The 18,728-nt window shown below is 34.9% G+C and overlaps 1 protein-coding gene across 1 annotated transcript in view; it reads right to left on the bottom strand.

Moving 5' to 3' along the window:
* Positions 1-165: 165 nt before the first annotated feature.
* LOC145259279 (thiol S-methyltransferase TMT1B-like) overlaps positions 166-18,728 on the bottom strand; it is a 75,534-nt gene continuing 56,971 nt past the window's right edge. The window contains exon 2 of the mRNA XM_080117143.1: positions 166-9,478. Within this exon, the coding sequence (XP_079973269.1) occupies positions 9,245-9,478 (234 nt within the window). The 3' untranslated portion in view covers positions 166-9,244. The remainder of the gene's footprint in view (positions 9,479-18,728) is intronic.

Genomic DNA, 18,728 nt, shown 5'->3' with positions numbered 1-18,728 from the left:
AAATTGTTTAATATCTATTTTAAAATATAAAATATTTAAATTTATTATTAATGTCTGGATGGAATTGTTATCCATCTACCAAAAACATTTTTTTTTTTCACACCGCTGTCGTACTCTTCAGGAACCAGAAGTTAAAAAAAAAAAAAAAATCAAACAAAAACAAAATCATTATTTGAAAATTATATTTATTCAGAAAAGACTTTAGTTTAGCAACGATACATTTTATATAAACTTTCCTCATTTAGATGTACGTTCAACGCTAGCATTATTTATACAGCTAATAGATGGAAAGTTATTTGGTATATTTGCTTTATTTGGATTACTGTTTTCATCTTGGATGTTATTCTCACAACATTTCAGCCGATGAAACTTTCAACCTTCTTCAGATGTATTTTGTTGAACTTAGAAATCTGTCAAACTCAGGAATCCATATAGAATTTCGCACAGAACCCTTTATTTAATCCACAAGGGTAGCATTCTCCTGTTCTATCAGCTATGCCAGTAAAAGTTTTAAATATTTCATAATTTTATTTTTAATACAGTAGAACCCTGGGATACAGCATTAAAAATTAGTAACAATATACAGTACAAGTCGCAAAATACAGTACAGTCGCAAGGGCCCGTGGCGCTATGGTTAGAGTACTTGGAAAAATCAAATGTAAAAAGTGATATTCTCCTGAAGGTTAAAGGTTCAATCCTCAGTGTGAGTGACCAAAAAATATAATTGCGAATTACTTGTTCCATTATGGCTGACAGAACAAGAGCATGCTACCTCCGTGAAGTAAATGTAGGATTCCGCTCAAAATTACATCCAAATTCCCGAGTTTGAGAGAAACATTTTCGAGTGCGACAAAATACACCTGAAGAAGGTCCGAGGTTACATTGACCGAAACGTTGTGAAAATCACACTCAAGATGAGAACAGTAGTTTGATGAATCTGAATAATATGGATACCGTATTCCCGGGGTTCTACTGTATCGCTTACACATGAGAATGGACATTCAACCTTACAGAAGATTATCATTTAGTACTTTGTCCATTATGCAACAACAAATTCTGTATTCTTAATATCGCCCCTACTAAGAATTGAACCCCAGAAGACTGTCACTTAAAAGTAATTATTACCGTATATTTCAATGTATAAGGCGACTGTCAGATGAGATGAAGTACAAATTTGGAGCAAATTTTAATAAATACATCATATATCGATTGTACAAGACGACTGCTAAATCACGGAACCATGTTTGTTTAGCCTAGGCTGGAGATTGCAACACCGGTATCTTATGAAATATTGGTTTTTAAAAATGATTTTTTCATTTTAAGGATCGTCTTATATGCCGAAATATACGGTACTTAGAACTTATAGCCGCTGTGTCTCAGAACAGGAAACAACTACTCCTGTAGATTGAATAAAAGGTTCACTTTGCCTGGAGATTTTCGAGAGCAACAACAGATGTAGAAGAGAGTCGGAGGTTACATCGGCCTAAACCTTGTGAGAATTACATCCAAGATGAGAATAGTAGTCCAAATAAAAGAAATCATCATCTCCAAACTCACAAACCTTATTCTCTAAATCTTTTCGATGCATCAAAAGGATTTCATGAGATATACAATATTTTCGAATGGGAAGAAGTAATGATAATCAAAGCGATATGGTCGTCTTCAAGTCCAACGTAAACAAGTTCTTGATGAGCCGTTCCACCTAAGTTAACAAATTTAACCCTTATCCTCGAGTGGCCTCTGAGCCTTGATAAGTGGTGATCCCTATGTAAAAAAAAAAAAAAAAACTTCTGTCAATTAGACATGCTTCCAGGGACATACTAAGGAGGGAGTTGAGCAGCAAGATGTTTGTTCACATTACATCTAAATTTCTGCATGTTAGGATTGAACGGAAATCTAGCAGTTTAAGGGAAAAACCTATTAGAGTAGAAGGCTTTCTGGCATCGAACGATTTCTATAGTGAATCTGTTAACACAAAACAAAATCTTTTGCAGTTATTCATATGAACATCAACATTTTCGTAAGTCCATACGAATTTATTAATAAGTTAAATCTGACAGTAAAGAAAGGAAAAGAAAGAAGAATCAATTTGCCTTTTCACTTGCAATTTACAAATAGATGGAATCTTATTAAAAACCAAGTCAGCCCAACTTTTGGGTGAGGAGATGTAAATATATCTATATATCTATAAAAGTGAGAATGTGTGTGTGAAGACACTTCTCTGCCTATATACTCAACGAATTGTTGATCTACAGGCTTGAAATTTGGTATATACGGTATTCAGACATGTGGAAAATTTTTTAATCGATTTTCATCTGGAAAAAATGGCTAAGGGATCAAAATTTAAAAAAAATTGGTACTTGGGGGGGGGCATCGGATTTTAATCTGTTTGTCAACTGTTCTTCGACTGCGCATGCACAGTCGTGAAAATGACAGCTTCCTTATGTTAAGAATAAGTAGGTTTGAAAACACTTTTTAAAGATCATGTCAAGCTGGTTATCGTACTTGACTCAGTCAGGTTTTGGTTTTAATCTCAGCTAGAGTATTTTTTTTACTTACTTACAAGAAGTGAACTATTTAGAACTCGCATGCACGTGTTTCAGTTTCTGTACGAATTAAAATATAATATCTATGCATATTTTATGACCGGGCAATGCTGGGCGGCCTACTAGTCATTTATAACATTCACAATCCTTTCTGCAATCCAACCATATTTGGTACAAATAAACTTCAGTCTATGACTGACTTGTCCACTAAGTTTCAATCATCAATGTTCAACAGTTTTTGTTTTATTGCCATTCGATGCTAAGTTATTTTTGTACTCAATCTGAGTTTCCCCATGTTGCAGACTTGTGATGGGAAGCAATTTGCCACTTATCAAGGCATAGAAGCCACTCAAGGATAGATGTTAATAGGATTATCAGTTGAACAATAAACAACACCATGAAAGGATTGGAAAGAATGGATGAAATTTGATTATTTAAGTATTTGTTAACATTAGACTTGAAAAGTTGGCATCAGCTGGGAAGTAGTCTTAGAATATTGTGTTCCACAGATGAGAAGTTCTTGGAAAGAAACTTTGATCATGGAAGTTCCGTTTGTTTATACAGAAGTGATGTAATTAATATGAATACAACAACTCTCTTTTTGCCCAGCCATTCTAGTCTAAAAAAAATAAATAAATAAAATGCCCTGTCCGATTGTCCAAGGTGAGCAGATTTCATTTCAATCATTCTTTTCAATCCTTTCATGGTGTTGTTTATTGTCCAACCAACAATCTTATTAACATTTATCCGTGAGTGGCCTCTAAGCCTTGATAAGTAGCGACTTGCTTCCCACCACAAGTTTGAAACGAAGGTAAAACCAGGTGGAGTACAAAAAAAAAAAAAATAAAATAATTTGATTTGTAAAAAAAATTTGATTATTCAAGTATGTGTTAACATTAGACTTAAAATGGGTCATGTTGAAGTCAGCTGGGAAGGTGATTCTCCTTGACCAATGACATTTTTATTCTTTGTGTTAATGGGAAGCAGTCAACAAGTAAGGCAACATCTCTCTCTCTCATTAATTTGAATGCGACTACCTATCTGTATAAGAGCCAGGTGGGCCCTAAAATGTAGTACTGTTGCTACATCTTGGCAAGAACTGCTCGGCGTGCCCTATCCAACCTTGATAGAGTTCAACATAGATTAAACATTAAACATGGATTCCATGAAAAAAGGCTTCTTTCTTAAAACTGCACACCAGTGAAACTGTCTTTCAATTGCCTGCTTTCCGGCTGACTATAATATGGCCGTCTTCAAGTCCAACGTAAACAAGTTCTTGATGAGCCGTTTCCCTTAAGTAATCTAATTTACCAAATTTCCACTAACAATTACTACGTCACTGTCCCATTGACTACTGTACACTTATTAACCCTTATCCTCGAGTGCCCTCTGGTCTTGATAAATGGTTGTTACATGATAAGGGCTGTCCCCTTTTCATGTAAGTATAAAAATAGAGAGATTTAGTTAAAATGAAAATGAAATAGCAATAGACGAAATTCGAACCTCGTAATTTAGGTTTAGAAATAGATTACATGTGAGAATTAGAAAATGGAATGTAAAACAGCTTAGAGATAAAATAGTTTCAAGAAAAGAATGTGCACTGTCAATTTTGTTATGAAAATTCAATTGAAAGAATGCAGCTACAAGATAATTTAATAAACATGTTTTTAACATATTGGAAATATAGGTTACTGAGTATAGGTTAAAATTCCTTTTGTAAAAAAAGGAAAAGTTTTGGACACGTATGTCCAGAACATGTGTGTATGACGTCATGGAAAATAGAAAGTTCTAGAGATAGTTAGAAAAACTTGAGAGTTAAGAAAGGAGAAACGGGGAGAAACTCAGAGGGAGTTGAGAACGACAGACGATAGTCTGCAGTTTGGAATTCGAACGTCTAGAAGCGAGACGGTCACTTTGAAACTTTATATGAGAAGCTTTGAATTCTTGATGAGAAAACCACGGCCGGTCGTGAGAAGAAATAAACCCATCATGTGTTTTTGTAAACGTCGTTTTTGTGTTGTGATTCTGCCAAAAGGTAAAGTGAATATTGTTATTATATGTCTATATATCTGTGTTATAAAATGTCTTTTCATACACGTCTCGACATCTCATATCTACACTAAGACTGTCTGAACACTGTTTCCTCACTCCAAGAGTTTCCATATCTACACTTCTAAGTAACGAACACTTAATATATATGAATATCTTCATAACACGAACAATCTCTCACAACATCCCTCTTAATAAAAGACTCTCTCTCCAAGACACGACAAACTCTAAGACTCTCTTTTAATGAAACCCCTATATAACATGGTGATTCCTTTGTAACCCCCCCCCCCAAAAAAAAAACACGGCTATGAAACTTAGCCGGTGATGCCCTTTTCTCTTCGCTGTGACCTCTTTCCCACAGAAGAGATGCTGCAAGCCTGTCTCTGCTCTGTTGCTATTTTCATGGCAAGTGCTTGACTCCAATCTATGGTTCTCCCTTGCCACACTTTCATACAAAACTCGACTAGCTACAACCACTATATACGATTTCCTCCACTCTCTAATTGTGCGTAAATCTAAACACAGATTCCATGAACAAAGCTTCTTTCCCAGAACTGCCTGCATGTGGAACACTGTTCCACTGGTCTGTTTCCTGGCTGAATACAAACTAGTAGCCTTCAAATCCAATGTAAACAAGTTCTTGTTGAGCCATCCCCATAAATAATTAAATTTTACCCAATTTACACCATTAACAATAACTACACTACCACCTTACATTCATTAACCCTTATCCTTGAATGGCCTGTGGGCCTTGATAAGTGGTGACTCCTAAGTTAAAAAAAAAGAAAAACCTAACTTTGAACATTCTAAGGGACCATCTGTTTCTTAGACGTAAAAAAAACTTTATAGCTGAACTTTTAAAGCCACAAACGCAATCAGTTTTGCAAGGACTTTTCTTTATTGTTGTTTAATTTAATAATTCAATAGTTATATCATCCTTATCTCAGTTTTATGTGTGGCTTCTTGGCCTTGATAAGTGATACTTCTTTCTTTCAACATTTTCCAACTTTAGCAAGTGAGAATTGAAGCATACCTTTGCCAATGATTGAAATTTGATGATTTAAATATTTGTTAACATTAGACTTTAAAAGAACCACATTGGAGTCAGCTGTGAAGCAGCACTGTAATATTTTGTTCCATGGATGGAAAGATATAGGTAAGAGACTTTGATCATGGAAGTGACTTAATAATTATAAATACTACCGGGTTCCTTCACATAAAAGTATGATTGTCTGGTGCAAGCCATAAGTACGAACAGGTATAGCAACATGGGAAATAGACTTTGAAAGATACGCCGAAAGCCTAAAGCTTAAGCATATTGCCAGCTACGACTACGAACACTCGTTCATGAAGGCGATATGTACGACCTGATTACAGTAACCAAGACCACTCAGCCTTTCAAACAAATATGTCCCTTTCTGAGACAAAAAAAGGAAGGAAAACAGAAAGTTCTTTACAGTGGTTTTAGTTAGATGAGTTTTTATCGTGAATTTTTTATGAAGAAGCAGGGAACTAAAGATTGGAGTTCAGTCGAGCTTATGTCATGAAAATAATAATAAAGTAGACAAAGACCAGATTGCGAAGTTGATTTTGTGCTCGGTCAAAGCAAGAAAGACTGCTTTGAGCGGCACCCCACCAAGATGTGGTTAGGGTTAAGGTTACAATGTGTGTGTGTGTGTGTGTGTGTGTGTTCAATATTATGAGTGAATATTATTTATGTTTTGGAAACATTTTTACCTGAAGAAGGTCGGAGATTCCATCGGTCGAAACGTTGTAATGTAACGTAGCAAATGCATGCGAAATGACGTTACTGGTAAAGAAAAAAAAGACTATAAATAGGAGAAAGAGGACGCTCACTGGAGAGACATGAAGCACAGAATGAGATAACATTCAAGATCAAGTTAGAGAAGACGATCACGTAACAAGGAGTAAATAAATGTCGTTGTTGCAAAGAAAAAGCAAGTTGAAGTTCTTTTCTATTCTTGTTCACTTTGCGACTGACTATGTGTTGGTAGTCGGACAACATTACAGTGACAATAACATCCAATTGGTATTATTTTGATTATTTGAACTACTGTTCTTATTGTGAATGTTATTTTCACAATGTTTCAGCCAACATAACTTCCGATCCTTTTCAGGTGTTTCTTGTCAAACTCAAGAATCTTTTCAATGAACCCAAGAATCCGCATAGAATTTCAAATGGAAACCATTTATTTAATCCACAAAGCTGAAACGATGAGAACTCCTAGCACTGATGCCTTCCTTAACGTAAACATCTCCGACTAACTTAACAAACAGCAAAATCCCACTCCTTCACCAGAGGTCCCTCAGATGCCAGAAAGCTTTCTACTCTAATAGTTTCTTTCATTTAACTACTAGACTTTGAAATTCCCTTCCTGTTTCCTGATTCCCTGGCTGTACTAATGTGCAGACATTTAAATGCAAAGTGACAGACATCTTACAGCTCACTTAACATGATGGACACTGAGAAACACATTTTGTTTGGTTTATCGACTTGCTAGAAAAAAACCACCAGCGGCGAGGAAGGATTTGCTATATAAAAACCACACCTGGGACTACACAGAGGATCAAATCCCTCATCCACCACAGCTTCATCGACAGTTGTACAAGAAAATTCAACTGTATTCCAGCCACAATAAGAAATATAAGGAGAGTGTTCCCCAGCACTTTCAAGAAACAACTGGACATCTGGCTAGAAAAGATACCTGACCAGCCACCAACACCAGGCTACACTAGTCCCAACCTCAATCGTCTAGTGGACTGGATCTCTGTATGGAGTGGACAGCCTGGGTGCAGTGGAGCTCCAGTTCAGCTGCGTCAAGAACTGATGGAATAGCAAACTACAAACTCCTTATTTTCAAATACTTTATACATTTCAAATTGTAATCGAAAAATTTATGCTGTTAAAACAAGGGAAAACATTGATTTTAGAATAAGCCTGTCATGAAGAAACTAAAAATGTCTATATGGATATGGTCCTTGCTAATCAAGCCAGAAATGACTTGTGTTGCCGGGTTCGAATCTATTGACTGGTGTTAATCGTGACACCCTGCACTGAAGATTCCTGAAAGGATTAAACACTAGTGTCTGTAGGTATTTAATTATTATAGTTAATAATTATGTCAGCCCCTTTAAGAAACTCGTTTCTTATCATTGAGCACTTTTAGTTGAATTAAGTTGGTCAATTTAGCTCTCATGCATAGATCATTGTATATTGATTAGATCACCCAAACATTTAAAAATAAAATATTTAATTTCAATCTTATTTCACGTGGTTAACAGTAGCCGAATGGATACGGTCTTAGCTAATCAAGCCAGAGATGACTTGTGTCACCGGGTTCAAATCTATCGACTGGTGTTAATCGTGACACCCTGCATTGAAGATTCCCGAAAGGATGAAACACTAGTGTCTGCAGGTATTTAATTGTTATAGTAAATAATTATATATATATATATATATATATATATATATATATATATATATATATATATATATCTCACACAATATGACGACTTTGTGAAATTAAACATAACAGCAAACATAATTTCGATGAGTAGAGTTTCTTTCCAAAAACTTCTCACCTGTGGAACTGCTTCTCTGCAGACTACAGCATGGTTGTCTTTAAATCCAATATTAACAAATACTTGTCATAAACCATTTTTTTCATTAATTAAACTTTCATATTATTTGTATTCTTCGGATTACTGTCCTTATTTTCAGTGCCCACAATGACCCATGGCACAGGCTACTTGGAAAAATCAGCTGTAAAATTGACCTTCTTCTGAAAGTTGAAGGTTCAATCCTCAGTGTGGGCGACTGAAAATACAATTGCAAATTACTTAAGACCTCTATCCAGTCGTGGCTGATGGAACAAGAGCATGCTACCTTCATGAATTAAATGAAAGGTTTGATTTGAAATTCTATGCAGGTTCCTGAGTTTGACAGGAAGATTTCAGAGTTCAACAAGATATACCTGAAGAAGGTTGGAGGTTACATCGACCGAAGCATTATAAAAATGACACTGAAGATGAGAACAGTAATTTAAAGAAACCAAATGATAGGAATAACCAATCCTCATCTAAAAAATTCAGAAATGTAATCAAACTTTGTTCACTTAATATCTTCAATCCTCTCATAATATTATTCATCATTTAACGGACAATCTATTGATCTTGCTAACTCTTATCCTCAGGTTGCTTTTGGTCTTGCTTAATTGTCACTCATTAGTAAACCAGAAAAATCTATTTCATTTTTATTTTTGCACCGGTATCATTGTAAAAAAAGATATCTAGTTATCTACAAGAATGAAAAAACAAAAAAAACAAAAAAAAATATATATCTTCAATCCTCTCATAATATTTTTCATCATTTAGCAGACAATCTATTGATCTTGTTAATTCTTATCCTCAAGTTGCTTTTGGTCTTGATTAATTGTCACTCATTAGTAAACCAGAAAAATATATTTCATTTTTATTTTCGCACCGGTATCATTGTAAAAAAGGTATCTAATTATCTACAAGAATGAAAAAACAAAAAAAAACTTAAAACAAACAATAAAAAAAATATCTTAATAAACAAAAAAAAAAAGTGTTCAAGGGAGATAATAAATCAAGGAGTCGAGAACTCCTTATTTTGTCGCACTGCCGAAAAGAGTCGTGCTGATGACACTTAACACGGGCAAAGTGATGGTCGAGAAATCGTGAGTAGTAAATTGCGCAGCCTGGATGACTTCCGACGTTTTCCTCGTTAAATGACATCCGTCAAATAGAACATACCAAACTCTGTTGAGGATCCATTGCAATCTCGCCACCCGCTTGTCGTTGGAGGCATGGACGTGTTCCCAGAAGACAAAAATGCCACCCTGAAAATAGAAGAAAGATTTTTTAAAACTTGGTGGTTCCCAACCTTTTTCTATCTATTATCACCTTTAGTAAATACTCAGGTAGGTGAGTTAACTAGTACCTATGCTAGCTAGTGCATGTTAGTGATTAGTAGGGCTATGACATGAGAATATTCTTTTCATTATTTTGACTCTCGAGTATATATCAGTTAATATCTTATATGTTTTTAGATAGAGTGATTGGTGTGGTTCTCAGTTGATTAACTGTGTTTAACTCTTGAGTTGTAACCCATGTTTAGTTTCAGAACAGTTTCCGGTGCTTAGTTGTTCTATACAAGTTCTGGAGATGACTGGTTCTCAGTAGACAGTTGTTTTGCACAGGTTCCTGACTTTATAATTTTGTAGCCACAGAGCAAAAGATTCTTCCCGTATTGACACGAAGAAAAAATATGCAAGGCTGCTAAAGATTTAATTTTTATGGAGCAATTCTGGTTTCTGATTGGTTGGTAGCAGAACGTGAATTAATTTGATTAGTCAGTTCCTAGCAGCAGTGTTTATAAATAGAATCTCCCAACTGTGAGGTACCATACCACCATGAATAGTCAAAAATATTGCAACGCTGTGTCGGATATATACTCAAGAGTCAAAACAATGAAAAGAATATTCTCTTGTCATAGCCCTAGTGATTAGTTTATAGGACAGTAAATGATATAGACAAGACATCAAAGGTCAACAGTAACAGAGAATGAAAAATCGTGGGAACTGAATTTCTTTCAAACATAACTCAATCCTAGAACTAAAGTATGTTTTAGCATGTATCTTGTGTTATTAGAGTATACTAGCAGACCGTCTGGTGTTGTCTAGTCATAAAATACGCTTAAATATGATATTTAAAATTATACAGATTTCATATTTATTATTATAGAACCAATCCTCTATTGATTATTATATTGTACCCAATATATATTAATGATTTCAAAAGTTAAACAAAAGCAACTTTTGTGCCATGAGCTTGAATCAAAACCAAAACCAATTAGCACTCCAGCCCTAGTAATGATCGCACCTTTTCAATGCATGTGCGAAAAGTCTCTACCAAACTCCTCTCTGAATATTTTATATGCAGAGGTGAAATTTTATATAAAAGGTATTTGGACCTAATGCACACTTTAGATTTGTTTTTAGCCAGAAAAAATGCTGCTAAGTGGTCAAAATTGAAAAAAACCAAAAAACCCACAAGTGAAGCATGCATGGTCCCCCGTGAGTGCACAGTGAACAAGGCATAAAAAAAAAAATGACTAAGTTCAGCATTTGCCCCTCCCCTTATTTAGCCCCCAAAAGTCTCCAGACGACGTCAAATCCTGATGAAAATGGACAAACAATTGCAGTTTTAGGCCTTAACATTTGTAAATTTGAGTTCCACACTATGCAAAAAGAGTTCATCATTTGCCCCCCATCCAATTTAGCCCCAAAAGTCCCTAAGGCCTAAACATATTTAAATTTGAGTTCAGCACCATGCAAAACTGCTAAATAAACATACACAGAAAATTTTGGACAAATATGGTAAAATAATCCCCAAAATGGAGTGTTTTTTATTAGCCCTAAAAGAGCCCCAAGAGTTATTGTGAAGTATAGACAAACAAAGTTATAGAGAAATCAGTTACAACTTTTCAGAAACTTTTATAAAAATCATAGGCATCAATTTTTTTTTAAGAAGCACAAAAGTGTCAATTTTAGCCATTTTAACCCGAAACGACTCCTATAGGGTAATCAGAGTTTTCCCGGAAAATCCGTTCTGTTACTTTTTTTTACTCATATTATGTTTAATGTTTGTGCAAAATTTAAAAAATTCCAAGGCATAGTTATTGAGAAAAGTACGGACGGACGAATGGACAAGGGTGAATTTACAGGTCCACCCTCCTTTTGTCGGGGGACCAAAAACATTGACATTGGTCTAGCATAAGTCAACTATACATTTTTTTTTCTGCGCATGCTAGTATACATACATTTTCTTTTCTTTTTTTACTCACCTTCGCCCCAAACAAGGGGATACTAATTGGGACCATGCCTAAGAAAGATTAAGATGCTGGTTTACGTTGCATTTAAACTTCTGCATATCAGTACAGTTTAGGAAACAAGTAGCAGGAAGGAAATTCCAAAAGTCTAGCCATCCTAAGGAAGAAGCTATTAGATTAGAAAACTTTCTGACAGTTAGGGACCTCAACAATGAAGGGGTGTGATTTTGTTGCTAAGCGGGTTTGTCGGGAATATGCACGTTGAGGGGGCACAAGTGAAATGAGTTCATCAGAGCACATTCCATTAAAATACTTGTAAAACGAGCACATATATATGAACTGCTGACTATCAAAGCGATGGTTCTGGGTTCAATTCTCGGCTTAGGAGAAGTGCTAGTCTAGTGGCACTGATTAGTTGTGATACAACAAAATAGAACTGTATGTCGATGACTACAAATATATTTTAAGTCACCTCCTTGGGTAGAGGACTGCCATAAATAATCTCACTTGCTACTTAATTGGCTGAAAAACGCAAGGCTCGCTGTTTGTTTATAAATAAGCGGTTTGAACACTATAAAAGTGGTGGGCAAATGTTTGTTTAAAATATAAATTTGGCACGGTTATTTGCAGGCACCGCTCTCGTGGGTCGATCGGTAGAACTGCTGACTATCAACGTGATGGTTCTAGGTTCAATCCTCGGCTTGGAAGAGGTGCTAGTCTAGCGGCACTGACGAGTTGTGATACAACGAAACAGGATTGTTTGTTGATGACTACAAATATATATATATATAGATATATATTATTACAAATTCTATACTTATTAATGTAAATGAACACTAATAACAACACTACATTCATGAGTTTGTAATAAAAAAAATAATCAAAAGACATTCACAAAATACAATGAATATTAAACCATATATGTCCTGGGTTCGATACACCTTGCTGAAATAAAAATATGGGGAGACTCTTTCAAAACCAGAAATATACAATAGACAAACAAACAGCGCATGAAAATAACAAAAACTCAAGATACAATGGTAACTTTCAAAGTTAAATTTTATTACAAAACACTAAACCTTGGTAGGGAGGGGATGAGGTCAAATAGAATTAAAAAAATAAAACAAATTACGAGGATATGGAATGGGTATCTTTGTCTACTATCCGAAGATGTCAACGAGAAATCTATCAAAACAAAAAAAAAAAATGTTAGTCCAAACGAAACAATGGCAATATGAACTCGTTGACTTAAGTATATGAGAGAGAGGTAACTTACAGTTTTTTTATGTTTCTTTTCTCTTTTTTATTCTTTTAACTTTCAAAGTGAGCTTTAACCTTCGTTTTATTTGCCTCGGGCGACAGTTCATGACGTGATATTCCTATATCCATCAAATGTTTTGGTTATTCCTGGGGTATCGTATCTCCTGTGTTTGTGAAATTAACATCCTGTATTTCGACGATGCCGGCTTGTTCTCCCAGGCATTATTTATTTCCTTTCGCTGTTGATATGGAGTTTCTCCCTGGCATTATCTCCTGTGACGGTTTCAAGTCGTTCCTTCGCTTCTCTGTCGCTGTCAAGTGAGAATTTCACACGCCCATTTGGCACGGTGGCCAAGCGGTAACTGTTTTCTGTACCCAACGGTGTCCTTTCCTCTTTTTCCCTTTCTTTCTCTCTCCTCTCTATATATTCCTTATTCCTATCTTTTCTTTATTTATTGCTTAGCAACTAGCAGGGGTCACGAAGCGGTCAACTTGTAAGCTTGAGTGCTTTTCCACCTCTCTCTCCTACTCCTATACTATTTCTTTCTCTCTTTTTTCTATACTGTCTTCCTCTCTTGGAAATCATGATCATCTTGCCTTTGATAAAATAAAATAACAAAAAAAAAAAACGATACATTTCTCGTTGGCCTAAAAATTGAATATTTCAATTTTTATTTAAATACGTAATCCGATTTAAGGGTTACGGCACAAAATATATATATATAATGTGTGTGTTATTTTGCATTGAATCCACGTGTTGTTTTTTCAACTAGACCCATGTTGTCATCCATTTGCAAAGATGTTCTCCCCCTCCCCCACCATAATAATTCTATTATTTATTTATTTAAATGTAGTCGCAGTGCACGCTATGTAAGGCGAACATCGCAAAGATTAGAGTTCTGTTTGAAACAACATGTACCATCAAAGATTCGTTATGCAAATTTTTCACCCTCGGATATTCTGAATAACACGTATGGTTCTGCGATTTGCGACCACCTTATAAATAAACATGTATGTACCACAGACTTCAGTGCTGACATGTTTACAATCTTGAGTAAGTCGGACTCGCCCTTTCATTTAAAAATTCTAGAGACTAATTTTATTAAGTCTTTGAGACCTTCTCTTTGCAAGCAAAAAGAAAATCTTTTAGGACTTAATTTAGTTTCTATGTAATTTTTCCCCGTTTATTTTTCGTTTTTTTTTCTCCCCCCACCCCGCCATATTCATGAGTTCTTTTTTGTTTTTTTTTCTCATTGTATTTTCCTCGATTTAGCTCTATTGAGCAAAGAAAGAAATCTGGTTAGCTAACCTTTATTTTCATTTTTTATTTTTTGTAAATCATTATATTGATTGGTCTATATTTAGCCATTATTAAATTCTGCCCCCCCTCCCCGAAAACTTTTCATATATATATATATATATATATATATATATATATATATATATATATATGTGCATGAACTTTTTCATCCTAAATGCAATGCAATTATGCACAATATAGAAAATATGCATAAATAGAACTGTGCGTAATAGTTAAATTAAACCAATCGGCCAATAAGAAACCATAAAAAATGAATAATTAATGAGAGTTCATTTTTTCAAAGGAATATGTTAATTAGTTAACCATCATGAAGTCGCCCACATATCCATGACTGAGTATATTAAGAAAATATTTGTTTTAATAATTGTTAAATAGAGAAAGTAGGCTTTTAATATTGAGGTGAACGCGACAAATTCTCAACTTTGTACAGGGTGGAATGATAAAAGTGACACCTTAAAGAAAACAACACTTCAGCTTTTTTTTAAAAAAAAGCTTATATCGAAAAAAATCAAAATAAAAGTTTTAAAATAGAGCTGTAGTGTTGTTTTATTTAGGGTGGAACAATAAAAGTGTCACCCTTGTTATATGTTAAAAAGGTAAATTTTTCAAGTTCAACTTTAATATTTATGATATATATATATATATATATATATATATATATCTACAATTATATAAATGCAAATTTGTGTGTGTGTGTGTGTGTGCGCGAGTTTGTTCCTTATAGACTCCGAAATGGCTCAACAGATTTTCTTGAAAATCTATAGAACTTTAGTGTATAAGTCTGGGAGTGATCTTAGTTAAGTTTTGTCTCAGAATACCCCTGATAATTACCGATAATTGAAACCGTTATTTTAATTTATCTATTATCGATAAAGCCATTTTTTCCATGTCGTCACTTAGCAACAATGACAGAAAAATTGGGCCATGAAAATTCTACTGTGGGTAAGTTGATAGGGTTTCGTTTTTTTTTTTTTGCATAACGTGGTCTGTAGGTTCAAACTCTGCATGTAAATTTCTTAATGTTTTTCTTTGTTAGAAGAAAGAAGTTTATATAAAATAATTTTATAAAATAAACAGTAGGTTCTCTTGAGTGCAATACAGAATAACAGATTTTTGACTAAGTTACTGCATGGAGGCATGTGAAGCTTCCTCCCGGGCGATTTCACGGATTTCGATGACAATAAAAATATAGGAGTGTGAAATATTTGTTGATCATCATTCAATTCCGGACAACGTCAGATTTCCCTGCTAGTGTATATATATATATCAGCATGCTTTTTATATCCTTAATAGTTTTTGAGATATTTAATGTCCAAATGTGTTTATGACTTACGGAACACTCTGTATTTGTTTATTAAATTGTTAGGTGAAAGTACAGAATAGGTACAAAACGCCCTCTCCATGTTAAGAAGGGGTTTCTAAATAATAACGTTATTATTTCAGTGCAGTAACAGACACACAAGCATCATACTTTTTCAAAATTTTGGGTATTATTCATCCGGGGCAACACCAATCAAGAAAATATCAACTTTGTGGGTATTTGTTTGTCATTTGGAGTTTTAGCTGAACATATGTGCGTATACATACACGCAGACACTTTTATTGTTCTACCCTGTATAGTATGGGACTAACCCCCCCCCCCCGTATGTTTCAACCTGTGAATGCCAGGTAATATGCAGTATATAGTCTAATTCATTAAACTCACTATGTGTGTCTCTAACCTCCATTCTCTGAGACAAATTTTTTTATTTTTACTTTATGTAGTTACCACTCAGCAAGACCCGGAGGCCACTCAAGGATAAGGGTTAGTGGATACCATTATGGAAATTCGATTTGTTTTAGAAATTTCATTTATTTTAGAGGAGAGCTATTCAAGAATCAGTTCATGTTGCACTGGAAAACGACCATGTCATAATTAATCAGGAAGCAGCTCCATGATATTGTGTTCCACAGAGGAGCAGCTCTAAGGAAGAAGTTTGCTCATGGAGTTTTCGTTTAGATTCAGGCACAGATGAAAAGATAGAGAGTAAGGGAAGTTGCTTGTAGTTGTTGTAGCTAGTTGAGTGTTTGCCGTGAAAGACTTACAGAGGATGGGTCATAGAGTGAAAGTGAGTAAAAGGCCTGTCATGAAAATAATGGTAGAGCAGAGAGAGGCTGGCAATGTCCCTTCCATGAGACAGAAGCTGCAGAGAGGACAAAGGAGATCATCCGCCAGATGCTGAAGTCAGTTTTGCACCCTGTGGAGGCAAGAAAGAATGTTCTGAGCAGCGCTTCTCCAAATGTGGCAACAGTACTCTATCAATGATTGCATTTTTTGTGGTCTGTTCTTTTAATGGGTCTTTAGCTGGTAAAAGTAGCTGCTAAGCAGTCAAAATTGAAAAAAAAAATGGAACTTGGCAGAACTAAGTCAACTAAACGTGTTATTTGTCTGCATGTGCAGATCTAATTTATAAAACTCACTGCGTCTGTCTGTCTGTCTGAATATCTCCAAACTATCTCTTTCGAAACTAAAAGTTGCAGAGCGGCGTTAGGAGCCTCAAATGATTGGGTTTTTTATAGACCATTTTTTTATGGGTTTTTAGCCGGTTAAAATAGTTTTTAGGGAGTCAAAATTGAAAAAAAATCGTTATACACTTTGTACATTCATCTCAGTGTATTTTTAATAAGTTCATATGCATGTCACGCTGGTATATTGGTAGCGTCACCAGCTTTGAATGCTACAGTTTTGTTTTCAGTTTCGATTCTAGCTGATGGCACCCGAATACTTTTTTTTATTTTATTTTTACTTTTGAAATCACGACTCTATAATATTATATACAAAATCTGGACAAATTAAGATATCATATTTAAGCATATTTTATGACCGGGCAAAGCCGACCCCTTCCCCGCTAGTATATATTTATATCTTTAACAATTTTATTATTTTAAATTTGAGAAGGACAACAGGAATTGAACCAGGATCAGAAGCCTTATATGCTAGTCCGATGGAGAAAGCTCTCGAACCTGTTCCAGGATTGGTTGAAGAGAATGTTGGCAGATGTTTGATAAGATTTGAGACTGATTTTATATTTAGAGATTCCATAAACAAAGCTTTACTCGTAGAACTACACGCCTGTGGAACTCTGTTCCATTTGCCTGCTTTCCAGCTGACTACAATATGGTTGTCTTCAAGTCCAACATAAACAAGTTCTTGATGAGCCGTCTCCTTTAAGTAATCCAATTTACCAAATTTCCACTACTAACGATTACTACATCATTGTCCTATTGACTACTGTACACTGTGACTTTTAGTTTTGGAAGAGATAGAGTTTGAAAATATGGAGACAAACAGACAGACATAGCGAGTTTTATAAATTAGATGACAGAATAGTCATTGTCTTAAAAAGAATTAAATTGTCCGATAATGATGATGATGAATAAGTAAAAGAAATTCTCTTCTTCGGCTACGGATTTTTATCCTCAGTCCCCAAAATCAACAGAGATTAGACCATTCCTGTAATAATCTCTGTCCCTGTTGATTGCTGTGTGCAGTTCTAGAATGTCCACGCTCCCAGGCTTTGCCTTCTCTCTTTGAAAAAGGGGTTAGTTTATTGCTAATCCCCACTTTCTGATCCTGGTGTCCAAGTTCTTGCATTGGGAGAGAACTAAAACCCTTCTAGGTGTTTAGATGGGGGGGGGGACTGTATCAGAAACTTAACACATTTTAACATCATTTTTAACATTTAACACTGGACAATGCTGGATAGCCCTGCAAGTTTTGAAAAAAAAAGACACATTTGAAAAAAAAAAATTTAGCTGACAATTATTTATTATAGATAAGAACATGGAGAATAGTTGTTGCTTAAAAAAGAAGTAAACTGCCTTATAATTATAACGACGAAGAGAAAAAGATAATCAAGTTTGCAAAGTTCGACATCCAAGTGCGCATGCTCATCAAAATGAAAACGAAATCTTGATAAAAGTATAAAATATTTTATTGCAAGAAATCCAAATTAAATACAAATAAAAAAATAAATAATTAAATACAAATAAAAAATAAATAATTAAATGCATAAAAATTTTGTTTGCAGTAGATCATATGAGAAAGAATTCACATAAATATTTGAAAAAGATTTAAAAAATATCAATAAAAAAATTTAAAAAAAAGGAATGTGAAGAACGAAATTGGAACATACGTCACATTTTAGTTGAAACGATGATTTATCATATCAAGTCTACCAGATACAAATGAATATTGCAAGTGTAAAATTAGCTCAATGGATAGGACTTTAGGTCACTCAGAGCTCAAATATTATAAAGATGTGATGATCCATTTCAATGGTGGAAAAAAAAAAGACAGGGAGACCTTAACACTGCTGAGTAAACTGACTTCAGTGTATTTAAGTGTCCCATGGAGAGTGAGAGGTGGTAATGTGTATGAACCTCCGAGGAACAGGCTATGTCCTGAACATGGAGAAACTAATACTGATGAGACTATGGGGTAGGCAGCAAAAATAGAAGAGGAAGTAGAGCAGTAGCAGGTGCAGAGCAGAGGTAACTTCTACCGAATTTCTATCACTGTGCATGCACTAATCCTTATCCTTGAGTGGCCTTTAGGCTCTGATAAATGGTAACTCCCTTTAAAAAAAAAAAAAAAAAGAAGCATGTTCCAGTGGAAGCAGAACTTCAGCTCATAGTT

The sequence above is a fragment of the Euprymna scolopes genome, chromosome 34 (assembly GCF_053919585.1).
Source record: "Euprymna scolopes isolate OS-2025 chromosome 34, ASM5391958v1, whole genome shotgun sequence".
In the NCBI taxonomy this organism is placed as follows: Eukaryota; Metazoa; Mollusca; class Cephalopoda; order Sepiida; family Sepiolidae; genus Euprymna; species Euprymna scolopes.
The sequence above is the reverse complement of the archived record's forward strand: the minus strand, read 5'-3'. Positions and strand labels throughout refer to the sequence as shown.